This window comes from Puntigrus tetrazona, chromosome 7, assembly GCF_018831695.1.
Source record: "Puntigrus tetrazona isolate hp1 chromosome 7, ASM1883169v1, whole genome shotgun sequence".
In the NCBI taxonomy this organism is placed as follows: Eukaryota; Metazoa; Chordata; class Actinopteri; order Cypriniformes; family Cyprinidae; genus Puntigrus; species Puntigrus tetrazona.
The window spans coordinates 21632030-21653577 of NC_056705.1; the positions used below are offsets into that span (position 1 = coordinate 21632030).

General features: G+C 37.5%; 1 protein-coding gene across 1 annotated transcript; it reads right to left on the minus strand.

The window, feature by feature from the left end:
- Positions 1-657: 657 nt before the first annotated feature.
- On the minus strand, positions 658-10566 carry heatr3 (HEAT repeat containing 3). The gene is made up of 15 exons (XM_043245880.1): positions 10317-10566; positions 9855-10027; positions 8592-8679; positions 7196-7299; positions 6704-6813; positions 6237-6377; positions 4760-5070; positions 3955-4045; positions 3634-3788; positions 3132-3214; positions 2885-3021; positions 2127-2215; positions 1879-2022; positions 1395-1571; positions 658-971 (listed from the first exon to the last, which is right to left on the minus strand). Exons 1-15 carry the CDS (start codon positions 10446-10448, stop codon positions 858-860), a joined length of 2049 nt encoding a protein of 682 aa, XP_043101815.1. The 5' UTR covers positions 10449-10566; the 3' UTR covers positions 658-857.
- Between the last annotated feature and the right edge of the window lie 10982 nt (positions 10567-21548).

Below are 21548 nucleotides of genomic sequence, written 5' to 3' on the forward strand. Positions count from 1 at the left end.
AGATGTTAGGACCTAATGATTTGTATTATTGTGTGGTGAACGTGGGCCTAACAAAACAGGTTTAGTAAATAAACCAAGTTCATAAAATGAGTTTACCAAAGCCAGGTGTGTTTCATTTTGCCTGATTTATCGCCGAATCCCAATTCTATTTTATACCCCTTAGTTAGGCTAAGGGGGGAAAACTAATCTACTATGCATGCTAATCACACACATTATCAGAAAATGTATTAAACCGTAATCTACAAGACAACGTTTCTTTCTCTATAGACGTTTTTATGGGGGATGTAATGCTATCATAAACGTCTGATAATCTACTGTTGCTGCGGACCATAAAATGCTCCATCAGATGGTTATGTTGTTGTTGTATCATTATAGACCAGGTGAGAGGGGAAGCATAGTAACACAGCTGTTTATTAAGTAATCCCTGGGGCACTGATCCATCGTAATTTTACAGGTGATCTTACCGAGGACAAGGACAAATCTTACCAGAAGCCCAAAAGCCAGGGGTGTAAAGGGAAATCGGTTATGAGACTGGATGACATTGTTTACCTCACACTTTTCAATTTAAATGCTGAAAACCGATGGCCAATGAAGTACGCATGGTCAAAAACACAGACACTACCAATTATTCTAATACGCAACAACAACAAGAGAGCATTATGATATTTTATGCTTTAATTAAAGCACTTATACATGTTTGGTTTTACAAACTTATGTTTTTTTTTGTCTTAATTTCCGTACATAAACTCTCTCACATTACAATAAAACCAAAAGAAAACCAGAGAGGCGTATGGACAGAAAATGCTAAATAAAAGTAAGATGTCTGCAGAGAATTTGTGCTGCTGATCTCGGAAATCTTATTTTCTTTGCAGGTTCTCCAAGTAGCTGATGAATCTCTTCAGGTTGATCCTTATGTTATCCAGAACACAAAGCTGATCAGGGCTGTATTTTCCTTTGCCTTCTTTTCGCAGCTGTGAGGGAACAAAAGGCCAAACTGTGAAAAGCCTGCCATCTAAAGGCCTAAGAACACACTAGAATACAGAGCAATGGCAGTGCTGTGAACAGTCGGACTTTGAGTTTATAAAAGCAGCTGAAAAAGTACTTCACAGTTTTAAAGTGGAACATTTTAGATCAGCCAATCAAGCCCGATCTGTTCAGCTGGGTTTGACTAGACAGCCTGTATGAGACTGAGACAGTGCTTATGCAACAGATCTCAACCTCAGAGAAGGCAAAACATGTTTTAATTGAACCCTGAGCTCAAGCCTGAACATGAATTTGGAGGTGTGAGATGTGACATTTGAGTGTCTGATTTAGTATTACCATTCGGGTGTGTGAATGTGATGCATGAGTGCGTTTGTATCTGTGGTGATATTTCTTGTTGGCTTTAAACAAACCTTAGCCCTAAACCCTGGCTGAAGTGCTTTAAGAGATGAAAGCAGGTTAATATTTTTTCCAGCTTTCTCTGCTTCATCGCCATCCGCAAACACATCGAAGAGGGCATCCAGTGCTTCCCCGCACACTACCAGGTTTGAGTCCTTTGTTGCGATATTCAGCAATGCATTTCCAATCATCTACAAACAGAGATTAAGTTAGATCAACACCTGACCAAACTACGCAATGACAAATATACAGCAAAAACAGTGCCATTAATAAAACTCAACATAAAAGATTTTATTACACAATAAATATAAAAATAATTTAATAAGTATTAGAGTATAAAAATAATTTAATAAGTATTAAAGTATTCTTTAATAAGGTCTAATATAATGTACAATGTGATCTTTTCGTAACATAATTTTTTTTCAGGCATAAAAAAGGCACTATGCACTATACACCTAATTAATATTATTTAACAAATTCTGCCACAGTCAGTATTACCTGTAGAGTGTCTGCTGAGTTTTTCTCTTTGGCAAGAGAGCTTCCTGTGATACCGAGAATGGCCAGAGCATTAACTCTCACGCTGACCAGCTCACAGCTCGTGGCAGCCTCACAAAAACTCATCAGCTGGTGTGGAGTCATACACTGAAGGATAAAACCCATAAAACACATACAGTTAAAAATACAGAGTAAAGTTTGAAATAATGTATCGCTAAAGCATAAAAACAATTAATGAATGTGGTTCTCACCTGTGGGAAGTTTTTGGTAGCCATGATCTGCAGTAGAGAACGAAGAGCACTGGTCACAGCCTCCAGGAACTCCTCATCTTTTAATGCCTCTATAAATTACAATCAAAGATGATATTACTTTTTTTTTAACACACTAAGTGGAAAAAACACAAAAAATACAAGATGTACCTTAACAATACCTAACATAAAAAAGATCAGAAGCCTGACAGATTTTGTTTATTGTCGAAGAGTGAATGTTGGATTATGGTACAAAAAAAATACAGTAATTTAAATCACATTATTTAACACCATTACTAACTGACTTTAACAATTAAAATAAATAAATAAATTAAACTGTCTTTTTTATCAACGGGTTTACCTGAATGGCATATTTTTTATTTGAAAATAAAAACAAAAATGTAAAAAAAAAAATTTAAGTAGATAAGTAAATGTACACATACACAGAAAAAAATATAGAAATATATAAATAAAATAATTATAGTGTACCGTTCTTCATAAAAATATCTGATCTAGCTTATTTTGGTATTATTTTTATATTGACAATTTGTTTATTGCAATATTTCTTTTATATTTAATTAACATGACAAAATGCCTACTAATATAAGATTTGCAACAAGAAAAAGTGGAAGCATCACTGCAAAAAGGAATCTGGCACAATAAGCAATTTATCTTGCGTTTATAGTAATTGAAAGAACAAACTGAAAGAGAAAATAAAATTGATTAAACCATCCAGCCCTATGCAATAGTGACATAACTACCTGCTGAGCTGAAGACCAATGATGAGAGGTGCTGAGCAACTGCCTGTAGCCCTGAAGCACCACCAAGAGCTTCTGTATCCATAGAGGAAATAATATTATGGAGACACGTCAATGCCCGACACTGCACCCGCTGCATCCTAGAGGAATCAAAGACCATACGTTTTGGCTAAGTTTTACAGCTCTGTATAAACACTACAGACACCAAAAAAAATGTTTTCTACAGGGTTAAAAATTATTTTTTTTTTACTTTTTAAAGAGGTATTTCCAGGTAGGGTCCTTGCTACAGAGCTCAAAGGCAGCAGCACTCGGGAACTCTGCCTTCTTCAAGACCTACGAGAAGTTAATCAGTAATCATTCAGTACACACACTTCACTATGACACGGCTGTACAGTATGTATCACAAACAGTACTGGACTATGTATCGAGTCTATTATACCATTAGTGTGCCTGTGACATCTTCCATGCATCAAGGGGGCATAGCATACATTTTTAAATAATACTGTTAATCAGTTTTGTATGACAATTTTTCATCTTGTCTTTTACTTTAAGAATTAAATTGTCTCTCTCTGTCTGCAAATACAATGCAAATCCTTCACAAGGCCTAAGCAGTGTCCAAAATATGCCCATAACGCTCCCATTTTAGATTGTTTTACAAAGATCCCGAAGTGACCTGGAGTGCAGCATGTTAGAGTCGTGTCTTGTTCTCCCCACCGAACCATACAAGTTCTATCTGTAATAATGTGTGTTACCTGTTGAGGTATGTTGTGGTTGAGAAGGATTGTATGAAGTTCCGCAGACAAACAGAGAGGCGAGAACAAATTGGAATTAGTTTCTGACATCCCATCAGCACACATCTCGTTCTCATCGCTGCTGGACATCTCCTCCCACTCATCATCTGAAGGCTCTACAAACAAACGCACACAGAGTCAATATCCCATCACATTAACTCTGACCCAAACACAGAAATCATTTCTTTAATTTCACACAATATCAAAAAAAAAATTCAGAGGATTGCCTGTAACAGTCTTGTTTTCCTGCTCGCCTATAAACACACACACACACACACTCACCATCAGAGCAGCACATGTTGACAATGATCTCCAGCGACGTCTGCTGTGCCGACAGCAGTGCTTTGGCCTCTCGCAACTCCAGTCTGTCTCTCTTAAAAACCCAGACACACAACAAAACCACAGAAGTAACTGTTTTGGTCATTTGTACGCATACGGTGATGGTAAACTGATATTTTAACTGAATACCGATAACTGACTTGATTAGGGAAGAGGAAATGAAAAATATAGAGGCATTTGCAACAAGATAGATATTTTAAACTTCTTTGGTTCCAGATTTAAACCAAATTTGAGGCTCTGGATCAAATCTCACCCTGAACTTTCAAAGAGGACAACATTCAGGACACCCTGTGGGTTTGTTAGATACGAGCTCAGAGAGGTTACAGTAGCCCTGCACACTATGTAAGTGGGGACAGTCACTCTGTGTTTAGAGAGAGTAAGAAACATCTGGCTCTGAGGGACAGATGTGCCATCACTTGGGTTGACATGGTTTGAAGGGAAAAAAAAAAAAAGAGTGCAGGGGGTACACCATAGCCTTTATATGGAATAGTGGAGGTGGTCTTTAAGAATGCATCTATGATCTCTATATGCATGCTAACCTACTATAATGATGTAAGTGGCTAATTTTTTGTTGTTAATGTTTCAGATAAAGCAATGAAAAATTATATCATTGTTTAATCACCATCATGTGGTTTCATTACATGAGACATCACTAAATGTTAATTCTTTTGGCAAAATGCATCTTTAAGACAAATTTTCTGAAATCTATAAATGTTTTTTTCACTTAAAACAATAGCTTTTAACTTACAGGCAACAGATCTGAGATGTCATTTTTTGGTTTTGACATTCGCCCATTAGGCTTTTTTCCATTCATCTTCTCATCTCTCACATCCTCCTCCATCTCTTCGAGCGCGTGACCTGCAGGCTGTTCGTCTGTATGATCTGACTCTGCAGCAGATGTGGTCTCTTTGGAGAGACGGGCAGATTCTGCACGCCACAACTCTGGGATGAGCTCTCCCGCATCCAGACTAAGGCTGTCTGAGAGCGTGGTGGCCAGTGCTGTCAATGTCTGAGACTGCTGTGCTGAAGACAGACCGCTCTTCAGATTCCACAAAGAGCCTGAATGAAAGACGAACAACATTCTATACATTTATTTCAAATATTCAGTAAGTCTCTATCACAAAGCATATAAATAGGGAAAACAAAGTCTATATTCCCTTAATTATGCACCACAATGAGAAAAAAAATGAAGATTATATTTCTGATGTGCAGCAAAGGTTAATTCACAAATTTAAGTGGCTTTAAGAAAAGAACTAGAGCACTGAAATTTCCATTTCCATTATCAGTGCAATAATTAGGAATCTTCAATCGACATAAATGTTAGGAAACTGTCTGGACGAGGACATGTGTCTATATTGTCCTAATGCATGGTGAGGAGGAGAGACTCCGAATGACCACAGATTGAGAATTGCACGGGTCAGAAAACCTTAAAAAACAACTGTAAAACAGAACCTACATCACCACATGTTGTTTGGGAGGATTTTAAGAAAAATTTTACTTGCTCATCCAAAAACAAACAAAAGTGACAGGCCGTTTGTATATTCCAATCGTACAATAATCACAAACCTCAAAAACAACACAAAAATGGTTCACTGAGCACAAAACCTAACTTCTGTTATGGTCATTCCAGTCCTCTGATCTGAACCCTGTAGAAAATGCATGAGGTGAACTGAAGAAGCACCAACATGAAGCTGGGAATCTAAAGGGTTTGAAGTGATGGCAAATGAAGGTTTAATAATAAGTAATATTTATTAAGTAATAGGACCCAATAGGTTAATTGTGTCCAATGTGTATTAGAGGAAAACATTTATTTTACTAAAGATATTTTAATTTCTAATTTAATGAAATATTACATTTTATGAATTTAAAAAAAAAAAGAGCACAAGGATTGAAAATTTTACACACACACACACACACACACACACACATATATATACATACACACGTGTGTCTGTGTGTAAAGAGTGAGAAATATTATTTGTTAACTACAATTTCTTTTTCCATTTTTCAAAAATCATGTTTTCTATTATGTTATCAGGTTCTATCTTGTGTTAGCTGTTTTTTTAAGTTGTTTTTTAACCTAGTCAAGATACCCCAACTGCAGCTTGATTGAGATTAATTAGCTAATTAAAGATTAATAATTAAAATCAAACATAATTTTTTTTTCTTCTGTTTTTGCTAATGAACTCTTTATATATAAAGACTTGTGTCATCTGTTCTTTTACCTGCAGCCAGTGTTCGTAGGAGAGAGTATTCCATACTGGTGTGTGTGGAGGACAAAATGTTTTCCAAGACCCCAAACACTGCTGCATTCACACTGCGTATGAGCTCTGCGTTCTCTTCTGTTACTGTGTGCAAGCAGTGGGCTACACGGGGGAAAACACACAAACAACAGCAATTACCACTAAATAGTGCTCAAATAAAGGAGTAGAATTATTCTAATATAATGCTAATATGATAAACATTTTTAAGGATACTTTAGACATATTTATTTCTGTTCATCACTAACACTTAAATACTATTTATTTCAGACAGAAATCTTTTGTAACTTTATAAAATGTGCAAATGTCTCTTTGCTCAATTTCCAAAAAATGTCATTTTGATCATTTTCATGTATCCTTGTTGAATAACTTACTGACCCCAAACGTATGAATGGCAGTGTATATATGTGTTGGTCTATAGCTAGTGCCACCTGCTGATATTGCCAGCTCCAGATTCTGAGGGTGTCTCTGTAGACAGTGTAGAAGAACATCTAGAAGTCCAGTCTTGTTAAACACTGACACAGCTGTGCTGCTGCTCTCACTACACATCCACAGAAACACAGACAGGAAAAAAAGATTGTACAAGACAAATAACCATATCATCAGATTGAACACATTTTGACTATTTAAAACAACTCTTCAAGCCTTGTATATTTCAGGTGGTATTTAAAGTGCCTTTACTAAATGATGTGCTTAATGACTGATTTTAATGTGATAACTGATTAGTCTCGTATTTTGGCCTAATCTTCAGCCAGTAAACTAGTATATATATATAAAGCATGATGATGTGCTGTTGAGTGTTCACAGGAAACAATTAAGATACTCAAAGCCATTGGGACATTTGTTAAGTGTCAAGTGTTCTTGATCGCTAATTGGTTTTCCTAGAAACTCTGAGTTGAGTTTGAGTTTGAGTTTAATCTTACCAGAGGTTCCAAAGTAAGTTTACAGCCTCATTGGCGACGTCTTCCACCGTTTGTTTCGCTCCTTTCGCAGCTGGAGGGGAGCTCATGTCAAAGCCAGAACAGCACTGTTCTCCACAAACACACACACAAGAGACACTTATCAAAAAGAGAAAAATACCCGTTTTGGCAAGTATTCTAGTAAACGCAGTAAGTTATGTCCATGTCTTGTCTTAAGTTAACGTAAACAGCTGAATAAGTAAGAAATGTGAGTATTAGGTCTGTGCATTTAGTCTTAAAGAGGCAGCAGCCTAGAAACATCTACTTCTGTTTGATCTGCTAATCAAACAACACCACAGCTCTAACAAAGATTAATCTGCATTTCACTTAGGCATTATTGTGTTTTTTTTTTTTTTTACACTTAAAATACTACATTTCATTAAATTATTTTTGATGATCTGAAAAATGACCTGTGACTCAAAATCCGTAGCATGATCGGACATGATTTATTTTAGCCATGATCCACAATCCTTTCTGTCGTTTAAAACTATTTAAAAGTGAAAGAGAAGTACAGTGACGCTAATTTATTTGGACTGACTAAAATATCCTTCATCAATGCAATAACATATGCATATGAATGGATTGACTCATTCACATGCATTTCATATGCATTTAAATGCAGTTGTTTCGTATTTCACTTCATTCAAATTCATATCAGTGAATACCAACTAGGACCAATAAAAGGCTGATGCACACACACACACAAACACCATAAATCCTTTGAACAATCTGAGATGGCTGCGTTTAAAATTGAACTGAAAATTAAGTGCTGGGCATCCGGCCAGAGGAGACCTGGCCCCATCTGAGCCTGGTTTCTCCCAAGGTTGTTTCTTTTTCTCCCCTTCTGTATGGATGGGGTTTTAGTTCCCAGGTGCTGTTGCCTCTGGCTTGTTTACTTGGAGTGCTTAATTTCTAGCGATTATTACAGAGACAGTCACTGCATTTAATAACAAATTGTTCAATCTCGTCATTATACACCCCTATCATTGTATTCTCCTATTTGATACCGTTCAGTGCTTTGATGCAATCTGTATTGTTAAAAGCACTTCATAAATAAAAGTGATAGATCGATTGATGCATCACAGCATGAGCTGAATTTAAATACAAAAATTTAAAGCTACAGGTTTGAAGCAGTACAGAAAAGTGAATTGTATATTTGTAAATCTTGGATTTATTATAACTAGTTATATGCTGAGTTTATGTTTTTAATACAACAAAGTGCCTGACAAGAAATGTTGTGCTCAAAGTCTAGTTTGACATCACCCTTTAATCATTTTTCATGTTAAACATCATCAAAAATGAGGTTTAAGACTGTCATGCCAGTAAAGCTTTCTGAATTGAATTGATCCAGCATTCGTACCTCCCTCAGGAGAGCAGACAGAGGTGTCAGCACATCCTGTCTCACCATGTCCTCACACACTTCAGGCCCTCCACAGGCGCTAAGATTCCTGCAGCACACACACAGATGGAAATAAAAGGTCATTTTATGAAATAAACCCTGAAGCAGAGAAGTCTTATATCAGACAGATGTGAACTAATCACAGCAAAAAAGAATCCACTAAGCCGTTTATTAGATAAAATACTCCAGAGGGTAATAATGATATTCAAATTTATATAATTACCAGGGGTGTGCAATCTATATCATATGCATATATCGTTGTTTAAACAATGTGCATTTTGACATTAGAGTATATCGCAAAAATCCGTAATGCATGCATACATTACATGAAGCACATTTAGAGTGTGTTCTTTTACTACATGATTCAGTCTATCAAAACACATTTACAATGATTGAATGACAATTTTTGAATTACTACAAATGAGATATTGATTTTATACAACAGCTCCATAAACAATATGTTAATTTCAAGAGCCTTACATTTCAGACACCATATTTCTTGTTTTTGCCCTTTGTCGCTCAAAAAAAGCCTCTTTAAACTAGTCTTAAAAAGTTTAATCTAATTTTTCTTCCCTCAAGACTGGTCATAACTTCTAAAAGTCAGTTATGAAAAGGTAGATTGGTCTTGTTTGTATTACAAAAGTAAGACTGGTTACCTCTTGGCAACTGCTAGTTGGTAAAACTAGTTCTTGAGTCTGGTGTCTAAGTTTATGTAACTGACCCCAGGTAACAGCCAAGTCTTATTCTTCTAATTGACTGATTAAATGTAAGAATCTGACTCAAAAGGTACACACTTTTAGTAAAAAAGCCTTTATAAAAGGTAAAACTGCCCACTAAATGTAAAGGTCTATTTAAACATATCAGAAAATATTCATTTCTATCAGTGCTGTGAACTGACCAACACACAGTATATCAAGATTATAAAAAAAAAGATTCAGCTGTCCTTATTATATCACCTCAATAACACTCTGATCTAATTACTGTTATCAAACAAAATCAGAAAATATAGTGAATGAGAGATATTATTAGTTTTTGTCAATATTGCACACGCCTAAGAATTACTGCTCACCTTATTTATGGAATAAATGCCCAGCCTGTAAGAGTTTCTGTGTGTCTGTCATTGCTTTGGTGGTTAGATGGATATATACTCTGCTTTACAATGTCAGTGTCACGTGAGTGCTTGCTTGCTTGTGTGTGTGTGTGTGTGTGTGTGTGTGTGTGTACCTGAGCGCTCCAGCAGCAGTCTCTCTGACTGCCAGGCTGCGGTCCAGCAGTAAAGGTCCTATTTTCCTGACCGCATCTCTGTGGAGGAATCCCGGGATGGTCTGGTTCTGCTGCACAACACGAGAGATGCTGGCACACGCGTACTCGCGCACATCAGCTGACGGACTCTGCAACTAAACACAGAGGAGAGGCGACAGACATTATTTGATACATTCGAATATTAAGAAAGACTGGCTAGTTTTTGTCAAATCCCACGTGCTTGACAGCTGCCTCAGTCCGTTCAGCCGTAAAGGTCTGCTGACTCGCTTCATTTATTCAACAAGCCAACATCCCAGCAGCGAAAGGACTGACACAGTCGTTACAGTCTGTTACGCTAATATTGTTTTTCCGCCCGTACTTTCAGATATTCATAAGCATCATTTACTACACGTGTGTGGAGTTGTCACAGCGGTGGCAGCTTACTTTATCGAGCAGCTCCGCCGCCGGAGAGTCTTCGTCTTCCGATTCCTCAACAGTCTGTTTAACAGGAGTTGCTGAAAGACCATCGGGAGAAAAAGATGGGCGTTTGAATTTGTTGTTCTTAGTCTTTCCCATGTTTTAATGGGTCTGGGCTGCACTTGAAGTTAAATTCCAATTCCGAGCTGCTTTAAAACTCCAGTCTCACAACACGAGCGACCATGTGGACGTTAGCCACTGCCGTAAAGCGTAAGAGAGAGTCGTAATGAAAGTGTCGTCGAAAAGATAGGAGCGCCACGCGGTGGGTCCAAAAGCACACTGCAGCTGAGCGCAGGTTTGACAGAAATCGTATTATCCTGTACGGGAGATGTGAGATGTCAGATGGTCGGCCTCCAGTCATCTGTTTTCTCGATTCGAAGTTTCACCACAAAAATAAGTCAATAAATCAAAACCAAGCGCATTTGATCTTGTTACAGACAAACTCCTTCAGGAGAGCCCATGTCTAATCTTTAATAGTATTAAGAGTGAATCTTCCCATCTGGAGTTTGAGATCTGTCTGTCCTCCCTCTTATGTATCCTCTCTTAGGAACCTGGGAATCTGAAGAGGGAGTTTCTTTTTTGCCATAATTTACTGCCTATGCAGAACCTAAAATAATAATATTAAAATTCCAATTTAAAATAGCCTGTTTATTTATGTACTTGTTTGTTTCTTGTTTGTTTGTTTTTTGCTGTTCATGGATGATTGATGTATGTCTATTTTGTGTGTGTGTGTGTGTGTGTGTGTGTGTGTTCACTGAAAAATAAAAATATAGCCAACAATATTGTTGAAATAATGAGGTTGGCAGGCTACAAAATGTTTTTAACAAAGATTTGTATGCTCACCAAGGCTGCATTTATTTCATTAAAAATATGTTGTGAAACATTATTACCGTTTTAAACAACTATTTTCTAGCATTTTTCCTGTAATGGCAACTGGGATGGTAAGGCTGAATTTTCATCAGCCATTACTCCAGCCCCATTATCCTACAGAAAAAAATAATGATTTGGACCTCAAGAAACCTAACTTACTACTGCTTACCGTTTTTGTGAAACTCAAGATGCTTTGATGAATATAAAGGGGGAAAAAACCAACAGCATTTATTTGAAATGTCAACTAACATGAACCAACAATGACTGTATTTGCATGAACTAACATTAACAAAGATGGAGTAATAAATGCATTGTTCAATGTTTGTTCATACTTTAATGTTGACGACTGACACCTTATTGTAAAGTGTTCCCGAAATGTCTTTAATTTACTGTCTTTAATGCATCACTTCTTAATAATTAATTTCATTTGAAAAAAATTTGAGAACTTGAAATGTCGGTACAGATGTTTACTTGATTGCTCACACTACATCAAGTTTTAGGTCATTAGTTTTACCGCTTTCATTTTAATTTTACTTTCTTTCTTTCTCAATAGAGTAAGTCTTGGCTGTAGAACTTGTTTGACCCGTCGTAACCCTGTGCAGTGTGTCGAATGAGAGCTGGAGACCCTGGGTCTTCCTTTCCAAATCCCCTACTGCAAGTCAGCGCGTGGCAACCCTCCCCAACAACTGTCCTGAGAGGACCTATAATTTATCCCAATTCAGCTTGTTTCAAAATCACATACAGCTAGCAGATCAGAGAGGATTTCAACATTATGGGTCTGAAACAATTTACAAGCAAGAAAAAAAACTCATCTCAAAACACACTGTGTAAAATACATTGAATATACTGAATGCACCGAGCGTGTAAAGGTTAATTCCTGTTCCAGCAGGTTTCCTCCGGCACAGCTTCTGCTGTCCTTGCATCATTTCACTGATAGTGGCTCCCTATCTTCATAGAACTAAGGAACTCATAAACTCTTTATCTACCGCACATACACATCCAAAGGTTCTAAAACCTTCTAAAGTGCTGTTTTTAAAAATTCTGCCTAAAATGTATTTATTTTATTCAAAAAGCATGCACTGTGAATCTGTCGCCTCAGTGCTGAAGAACTCCTCGAAGAGCACGCGGATGAACGTAAACTCTCCACTAGATGGAAGTGTTGATCTATGTTTCTACGCCAGCCTCGTCCCAAATCTCGCCACAGCAATTTCACACTTTTTCAAATCATGTTTGTGTGGATAAACAGTGCGGAATAATGACGAAATACATCTGCTGGGTGAAATATCCGTCAGCGCCTGGGCCAAAGGAGAGCTGGACCGTGGTGAGAGGCTGTTCTTGTCGGATAGGCATTGGCCATTTGACCGTTTTGAGGTGAATGATCTATGAGCACGGTTTTTCTTTAGAGTAAAACAAATAGAACACGCATTCCTTCAGCAAGCACACTTAGTTATATGGTTTACCATTGTTCGGGCAGCCTTAAAAAAAAACAAGCCGTTTCAGCATTCAGAAAAAGTCACGTTTTAATGTAGATTTACTTGTTAAAGAGAAATCTGTGACTTTTAAAATACATTTTAATACCAGAATATAAACGCCGGAATACGTAGCAGAGCTTTGTTTGTTGTGTGTTAGATGCTATCTTCAAATCCTCACCATGTGAAAACAGCAAGCACAAGACAGCAGAAGATTATTTCTGCTTTTTCTAACGGATGTTCACAATCTCAAAATGAAGCGAGGAATCCTAAAATAATAATAAAAAAAACCCCTCTTGACTTCATGTGATTTTTTTCTTTACTAGTTCTGGTCAAGGAGTCTATTTCAACTAATTTCTATTCCATATATAATATTTCACTAATTCCTTTCAATATATCCAATATCTTTTTCCTTTCTGCATACATGAGCATACAAATCATATTGTTTCGTTGAAATATTTATTCACGCTCAATGGATCTATTCTCTGTTTATTCTGAATTGTTATAGAGGACATGTTTGCGTACTCATACCTCACGACAAGCTCATCAACTCGCTGCCTTATGAGACAGTAACCTCTACACTAACGCCACATCTTCACCCACTTAAGCACTCTAACAGAGTCTGAACGCAGAATTAATCCCATGCTGCCATAAATGACTACAATAGAGCATTTCGATCCAAGATAGAGAATGAGAGAGGCAGAAGGATGAATAAACTGACTAAAACTGACTGACCGGTGTTACGTAAAATGGGGAAAGGAAGCTCTTTAAGTCAAAATAAGTGGGTGATGTTCGTCCCTGATGTCAGGAAAACCACATAATGAAATTTAATTACAGTATATAGACATAATCTGCCCCCCGCAGCCCTCCTCCGCTGGGTGAGACCGAGGAACAACAGGAACATCCACCATTTTCTCATTTACGAAAATGCATATATAAGAATCAGCGTATTTATTTTCCAGGGAATAATGAGAGGGAGAAAGAGCGGCCATGTGAGCAGATGAGGTATAATTGTTACAATTTTCCGTGTGATCTTTATCCATCAGCTGTTGCCCTGAAGGCTTCAATCTGACCTCGTAAGCAAAGCAAAAAAACACACACGCTCCAGCTGCAGAAACAATGAGAGAAGAATAACTACGGCACAAATCTGGACAGAGGGAGCGGGTCCAAATACTTTTCTTCACCTCTCCTCTTTCTGAATCAGGCCTGATCATGGCCCTCAGTGTAGGAGGGAGCTGTGATGTCATGCTAAAATGTGGATCACGCATGCTAGAACAACCTGATCAGACAGGTTAACTCTTGGTTTACGGAAAATTACTGCCTTGATTCATGAGTGGCTTTCCAGAGAAAAACAATGCCTAAAAGCATCCAATAAAATCTCTGCATGAGAATAATGAATCATTTTGCTGGACTAATTGTAGAATAGGGTATTACTAGAAGGAAACTACATTTTCCTTTACTGTAAGATACTTTGCTTTGACGTAGACACTCAGTTCTCAGTTATTCACGTAAATGAAGTGCTTGAGGGTAAATACATTGTTATACAACTAGACTCCAGCCATTAGCAAAACACCCAGAGCCGTGTGACTTATCTAAACATCAGCGATCCCTGAGAACTGTCTGTGCTTGTATCTAAATTTCACTTAGCATTTCTGTGGTGCCATTTAGTTAGGGATGGCATAGTCTCTCTTTGCCCCTGTGAGAAGAGAAATACTGAACTGAGTGGACTCCGGCCACATGATAGCAACGCCTTCAACCAGATTAGCATTAGCTGTGTTTTTCATTTTAATGCGATTTAAGAAACCTTAAGTTCTAAATGCGTCGAAGGTGTTAGCATTAGCACTAAGAGTGAGATCTATACATCAGCATTTCAAGTCACTTCACATGTATAGAGCACGATAAGCCTCTAAGGAATGGTATTACGTAAACTCACTGAATTTGTGTTTGTATGTGCAGTAAGCCGTAGCCTTTTAAAATCCGTTACATTTCTGACCCACATGTCATTTAGAGGTAGCTTACAAAGACATACAAGAACATGCAATGCAGTGTGTGTGTGAGAAAAGGAAGTTTAGTGACTGTAGTAATTCTACGTTTGTATGCGTCACTGAATGTCTTGAGAAAGTTTGATGTCATTGAATCAAGTGAACGCAGAACTAATTTCTGGTTAACCAATCCTGAAGTCTTTTCTGTGGTCTGAGTCCAGTTTACTCATTTCAGCTGGCTAAAACTAGTTCAGCTGACTTTATGCAACCATATTTCTCTCTCTACACGTTCTTAACTTTGAATCGCTCACTGTTCTGACAAAACATCCTCACCTTTGTTCCCACACAGCAAGCGCTGTAACAGATTCGAAACACATCTCGTTGTGTATTCGAATATACATATTTTCTAATAATACTTTAAGCTGAAACTTACAACCCGAACTTGACAGCATCCAAAAAGGATATTTACATGCTTGCAGCTTTAGAATCAAAACAAATCTTTAATATTGCTTGCAGTAGAGGTGTAGTGAGTCACGGTCTGAGAGCATGACGCTTCAATGAGCATGAGATATGAAACATTTGCGCACTTCAACAGTAACACTCTGATGACAGACACATAATGCTGGCTTTGTACCAAATCCTGGGATCAGTCAGTAGAATGATCACTAGGAAGTCCTAATCCCTCTATAGTGACAATTGTGCTGCTGGGCTTTTTATTCCTTATGCTTAATAGTATATCAAGCATTGTTATATAACAATGTGCAATACAGTTATGCGAAACATATGCATGAAAAGGAAAAAACGGGAAAACTGTTTGTTCTTGTACCACACGATGAACCTGTTGAACTCACACCTGAGAAATATGACAACATATTTCATGCAGTGTCTTGTTGACGTCTCTCTCAGGTTCTGCCAGCTTTAACTGCGAAAACAATCGCTGCCCCTTCAATCACTTAATGCGGAAATCTCTGTGTTGCTTACAAATGATGTATTTTTATATTTATACTTTGCCCGGGTGATGGTTATAAATATACAGGATGAGCGGAAGCGTCTGAAACAGAATTTAATCAATGTGCTGAATTTCGGTCAGTGTCACCCTGTGTAACGAATATTTGGGCGCCGTGAATCAGCCACACTGTGCCTTTGACATCACATCCGAAATACTGCGCTTGCACACAATAAAAGTATGTGAAATATTGTATTTTGGTCTCTGGTACTTTTTGGGTTATGAGTAGGCCTATATTAATGAATGCTGATTGAACACACCCATTTAAGAGAACCCATTTGAAACTGTTTGGGTGAAAGGCTGTAAGATGATGCATAAATCCCACCAGAGCATAAAGTGTTGTCCCACGTTGAACTCCCAAAAGATGGATCTATGACTTACTGATTATTAATGGTTTTCTCTGATGCAGAACAATGCGTAGGGGTGGAAATGATGTGTCAGAGTGAACGTCAATGCCACAGCAAAAGACTGTGTTAGACTTTGCAACCCAGAGACCTCCTGATCTCTTCCCGGGTGCCCAGTGAGTGGGGGGTTAAGAGAGGGTGGGGTGTCAGCCTCACGAGCGTGATGATTGGCCGAGAGGGCCGCAGTCAGCTAGCCTATCGTGAGAGCTCTCCGGGCGGTTCTCCAGTGTTTGGCCGGGAGGGCGTGGGCTTGACATTCTCTGGCAGAAGCTCAGCTGGACTTTAAACTCGCAGAGTTGATGCACAAGATTTCTTTAGCACAATGTTTTAGCTGATTGTATTTATAATGTAAATCTATGGTGGCATATGAATAAATGCACTGTAAATGACACTATTTCTAACTGATCCAAACTTTACATTCACTTTTTGTTTGGGAACAATTCAGGTTGATTCAGTGATGCTAATATAATATTTTACTTTTGAATTAAATTCAGTTCATTTAAACGTTACCACATGAAGCACATTTTTCCTCAGACGTGCCAACACAGTACAGTACTTTGGACCATATGTATCTGAGCTGTCATCTGAGCCAGATCTGATCTGAATCAGATTTCGTCATATATTCATTAAAGCTCTCTCTGACCGCGTCCAGTTTCTTACAGCTTAAGCTATTGGCAGCATTCAAAGCACCATTCTAAATATTATCACTTATAAAAGTCTGCATCTATACGCATTATGGTCTCAGTGATTTTTATTAGGATTCCTAAACCCTCAATGCTTCATGCTCTTGAACAACTAAAACACGCAGTAATTTAGAGTTAGACATTTTTACAGGCCCCTTTGTTTTCTGAGAGTTAGTTTGGGTTGTTAGAGGAATATTCCAAACGCTGCTTTCCAAAATCACTCTGCAGATGACACTGATTTATTTCCTCTTACTGCAGCAGAAAAACATGAGAGTTCACTGACCTCTGAATTAAGACAAAAATCTTCAGTTTTCTAAAGGGCATAATCAGGTGGCTGGCATCATGAAACAGTCTTGAGTGAACACATTGTTTCTGAATGTATTAGTTTGTCATCAATTACAAACATTGTTACAATTATTTTTTTTTTGATATCGAATACAGATTTTTTTTTCTCCATTTGTCTTTTTGTTCTTTAAAGTGGGGATGTAGGGAATTCATCTTAATAATTACTAATGTTCTCTGGACTGATCCTTCAATGAACTTCAAAGGATAAATATTAACATGAGCAAACAAAGCCAGATGACCCGTACTGGCCCTGACGGCTATTTTGGATATGTGCTGAGGAGATAAACCTAAATCATGGCCAGAGACTTTTGAAGTACTTTCCTCAATAATTATTTTTTCCTTTTTTTTTTTAAAATGACAAAGCACTTAACACTGAACAGATACAAAACGGTTCAGGCTCCGTGTTTGGTACTCTGCGAGGACGAACAAGCCAATTGCATCGTCATTTTAAAGTTTAATACATAAAAAAAGCATGTCAAAAATAATTTTTTTTAAGGTTTAAGGAATGTACTTATCGTCAGTGAATGAGTAGAGCTATATGTAATGAGATCGAGTGTATGGCACGTTTGCTGAATCAGCGCTCTGTGTGTTAGCGTCCCTTGCCAAAAGCAGAGCCTGGTTCTCACATGTTCTGGTTCATAAGGCCATTGTGCACGTCCCACACAGAGCTCGCTATTGTGGGAGGATCCCATCATAAGTCCCTAATGGATCTTATCACCTCTCCGATGGAGGACGGGAAGGGGGTTAGGGATATGGTATCCTCCCTTCATCGCTGTCGTAGTAGCAGCGGTTACAGCTGCCTGTTGAGGAATGGGATAGAATGGATTCGGGATGAATTTGTTATAAACATTTATATATTAAACAATTCATATAAAATATATATTTTTAATAGAAATGCTATATTAGTGATTATAAAAAAATGTATATAATTTTAGAATTACATTTAATTATATAATTACAGTTTTTTTTCTTTTTAAGTTAAGAAATAATACATGCAAAAAAGTATCTAATGTTAAAGCACATATTTTTATGTGCATTTTGGAAAGAGTTTATTTTCACGAACAGATTACTTTCAAAAGTTTTTTTTTTAATTATGTTGTCATGAGTTTATTGTGTTAATCGCGAAACCTAACGCAGTCTGATTAATTGGAATGCATAAGGAAATAATGTTACTCTTCATTTGCATATCTGTGTTTCCATTAAAAATAAAATTATAAAAAATGAATGTGTAATTGGAAACCAGGCTTATCCTCTTTGCACGTTTGAACTCTAACATGCATAACTGGAAAGTGTTTTAATCATCTTGTACCAGGTGTAAAACGCAATAAGGATTACTTTCTCTCAGATAATTGAAAGAAATAAAGTCTACGGTTCTGTCATAAATATGAGTGAGCTAACCTTTGCACAGCATTCTTAATGTTTCTCATGTCACCTTTCACCCTGATGAGCAGCTGCCCCATGAGCACCAGACAGAATCAGCAGAAATGCCACACTGAGACTGAAAAAGTGATTATATGGAGCTGTTCTCTCAGGGTTTATATAACTGTGACTGTAATAAGATCAGCACCAAATGGTACACACACCGCCGTGATGATGCAGGAGCACATGCTCCGTAAGAGGATCTACTTCCTGTAGAGACAAATAAACACATGCACATAATGTCCAGCAGCATACGGAGTGAGTCTTGTGTTTATGTGTATGTCTGTACAAAAATGGAGACAGTCCCCCTACCCCCGAATCATGAGACTAGCCATGCTGTCTTGTCTCTTTCTTTTTGCGCTGTCTTTCTCTGACTGAAAGAGGAAGTGCAGACCACTTCCCAGTGTAGCATGTAGGGTTGTGCTGATTCACGAGTCCACTAAGCAACCAAAAACTTTCCATCCAAAGATTGTGACGGCACATTCAATTCATTCAAATAAAAAACAAGAAAGTATTTTTTTAAAAAAACAAACTATACAATATGTATCCAGGCCATGTCTTTCCTGAATGATAACGTTAATTTGATTTGACTGGACAGTTACCATTATAATTACATAATTGCATATAAATACATCATTAAAAGTTGTTTGTTTACTTTCTTTTTTTTTCTTTTGCAGAAATAAATAAATTAAATACGTTTAAAATCTTAAGTATACATATTTTTTTTTATGCATGCTTAGATATTTTGACTCACATCCTGATTATAAAAAAAATGTAATGTAAAATGTATAGTTGTTGATTGGATGTTGAAATGTGAGCATTGCATTCAAAAGTGAATTCAGCAGTAAATTGCTGATTTCTTTGACATACTTTACATGCTTTGTTTTGCTTCTGAAAACAGGAAAGTCGTTTTTACTGAACATCCCATACACGGCAACATTGGCTCAACCAGTAGTTTGAGTTTGGGGGCAGGGCTAACAATTTCATTAACTAATGGCAGACGGAGAGAATCTCCTGGAAATTATGGTTTAGTGTTGCTAATGACTCAGTTTGCCACAGTACAGCTAATGCTTCCAGTGTTTGGTTTATACGTCAAAAACTACAAGCAAGCTCTTGTGTTATTTTTCATCGAGGTGTAGAAGAGCGAAAGACGATATTTACAGCATTGCAAAATCGTATAGTTTTAGCCATCGTGACTAGACTCTAGTTTTCGACCTCTGATAAGAAGTTTAATGGATGGCAGTGTGTTTGTGTGTATTCCCTTGAGTTTAAAAGCCGATAGCACCATTTCACCAACTTGGCCCTGATGGAGTCCAGGGTTGCGCTTTACTGCTGCTATGAGACTGACATGAAATACGGTAAATTCCCCAAAGCACTCCCAACCTGAAGCATACAGTATATGCATGTGTCCAAAGCTGTTGCTGCAACTCTTCGACAACAATTACAGCCACCCAAATATGTTAAAGGTTTTTGCTTTGATATGTATATGCAGGCTGTCACTAGAGGCCTAACATTCCTCTGCTGTCTCTTCTTCACACATCATTGCGAACATGTTTTCCTACTGCTACATGTTGCAGTGGATAAACCATCAGATCACATTACAGATCTGTGGTTTGGTTTGTAATAATCTCTCGGTTTACATGATGTGCATAACAAAAATACTTCGGTTGAACCATAATTATCCATTCGAGTCTGTTTGAAAACAAATAACTCCAGAGCACGCCTCCTTGCTCAAATCAAAACGTTTAATCTCTTTTGGAGTGACATAATCAATAAAAACAGAACGTAGTGTATGTTCTACCACACTTATAAAGAAACCAGAAGCACATTGATGTTAGACACAAAGGCCATGTCCTCTTATTATGCTGTCAAGACGTAAAGATAAATGGTAGTTAATGGGTGACTCTTTGCTGTATTAATTAAAAGCTTGGTCTGAGTACTCAAACTGAGGTATCAAAGTTTATGCACCCTTTACACGAAAGAAAACCCTGCTTATAGAAACTGTGGTATCACTAGGCATGTTGTCATATGCTTGCATTTGTATGGACAAAGGAGCAAAACACAGGCACATAGCATGCTTTCCAATTAAAAGTGATTAAGTGGTTTTTTAATGTTAAGGTGCATTTTAATGGTTTCCTGAACATTTTTTGCCCTTATGCTGTACTTTGATTCACTCTTTTATTCAGCTACAATATGATCACTTCTAAAGTGCTAAATGTATAGATTTAGTGATTGTTTTGATTAACTGCTAAACCTAAGCAATAATGCCTTGCAACATTTACTCCAGGAACATATACAACTGTCTTGGGTTTTGCAACACTGGCATGTTGTCACTTAGCCTGTGAAAGGTGATTTTGAAAGCGCTGAAACCGTTATTGAATTATTGATACTTGCTGTTAGGGCACTTATATTTTACAAAAATCATAAACAGACGTCAACAGGAACCAGTGTTATTATTGTATCATTAAGATACTATAGTTTTTGTCTAAGTAATTTCTGTTTTCGTTTAAAGGTTTTAGTTTTTGGTTAATTCTTATTTCAATTTTAGTTTGCCATTTTAGTTAAAACTCAATGTAAACTAAATGAAACCAGCAACCAGCTGAAAATGTAACTTCTTTACATTTGAAAAAACCCCCAAATGTTTATTTTATTTCATCACCTGCCTTTTCAAAGTCTCTTTTAACATTAGTACACCCTAACCCCTGAACAAATGGGAAATTGTGGTCTATTGGACAATCCAGTAAACTAGGGCTTGTTATGTCACTGTGTTGTAGTGCACTGAGATGCCCTTCAAATCTTCATCAAAGTATCACCAATTCCCTAAGACTCTTAGCATCTGTGCGTACCCACTGTACAACGCCTACTTTGTGCCATGTGCAGGCACAGGAATGCCTGGCACCGGATCGGGTCAGCACATACTGTAAGCAGGTCAAGGCGCAATCGAAGAAAGAACTTTGCCCTTCCCCTCCTTTCTCCTCAACTGATGGAAAAATCCAGTCCAATCCAAATCCAATTGTTTGC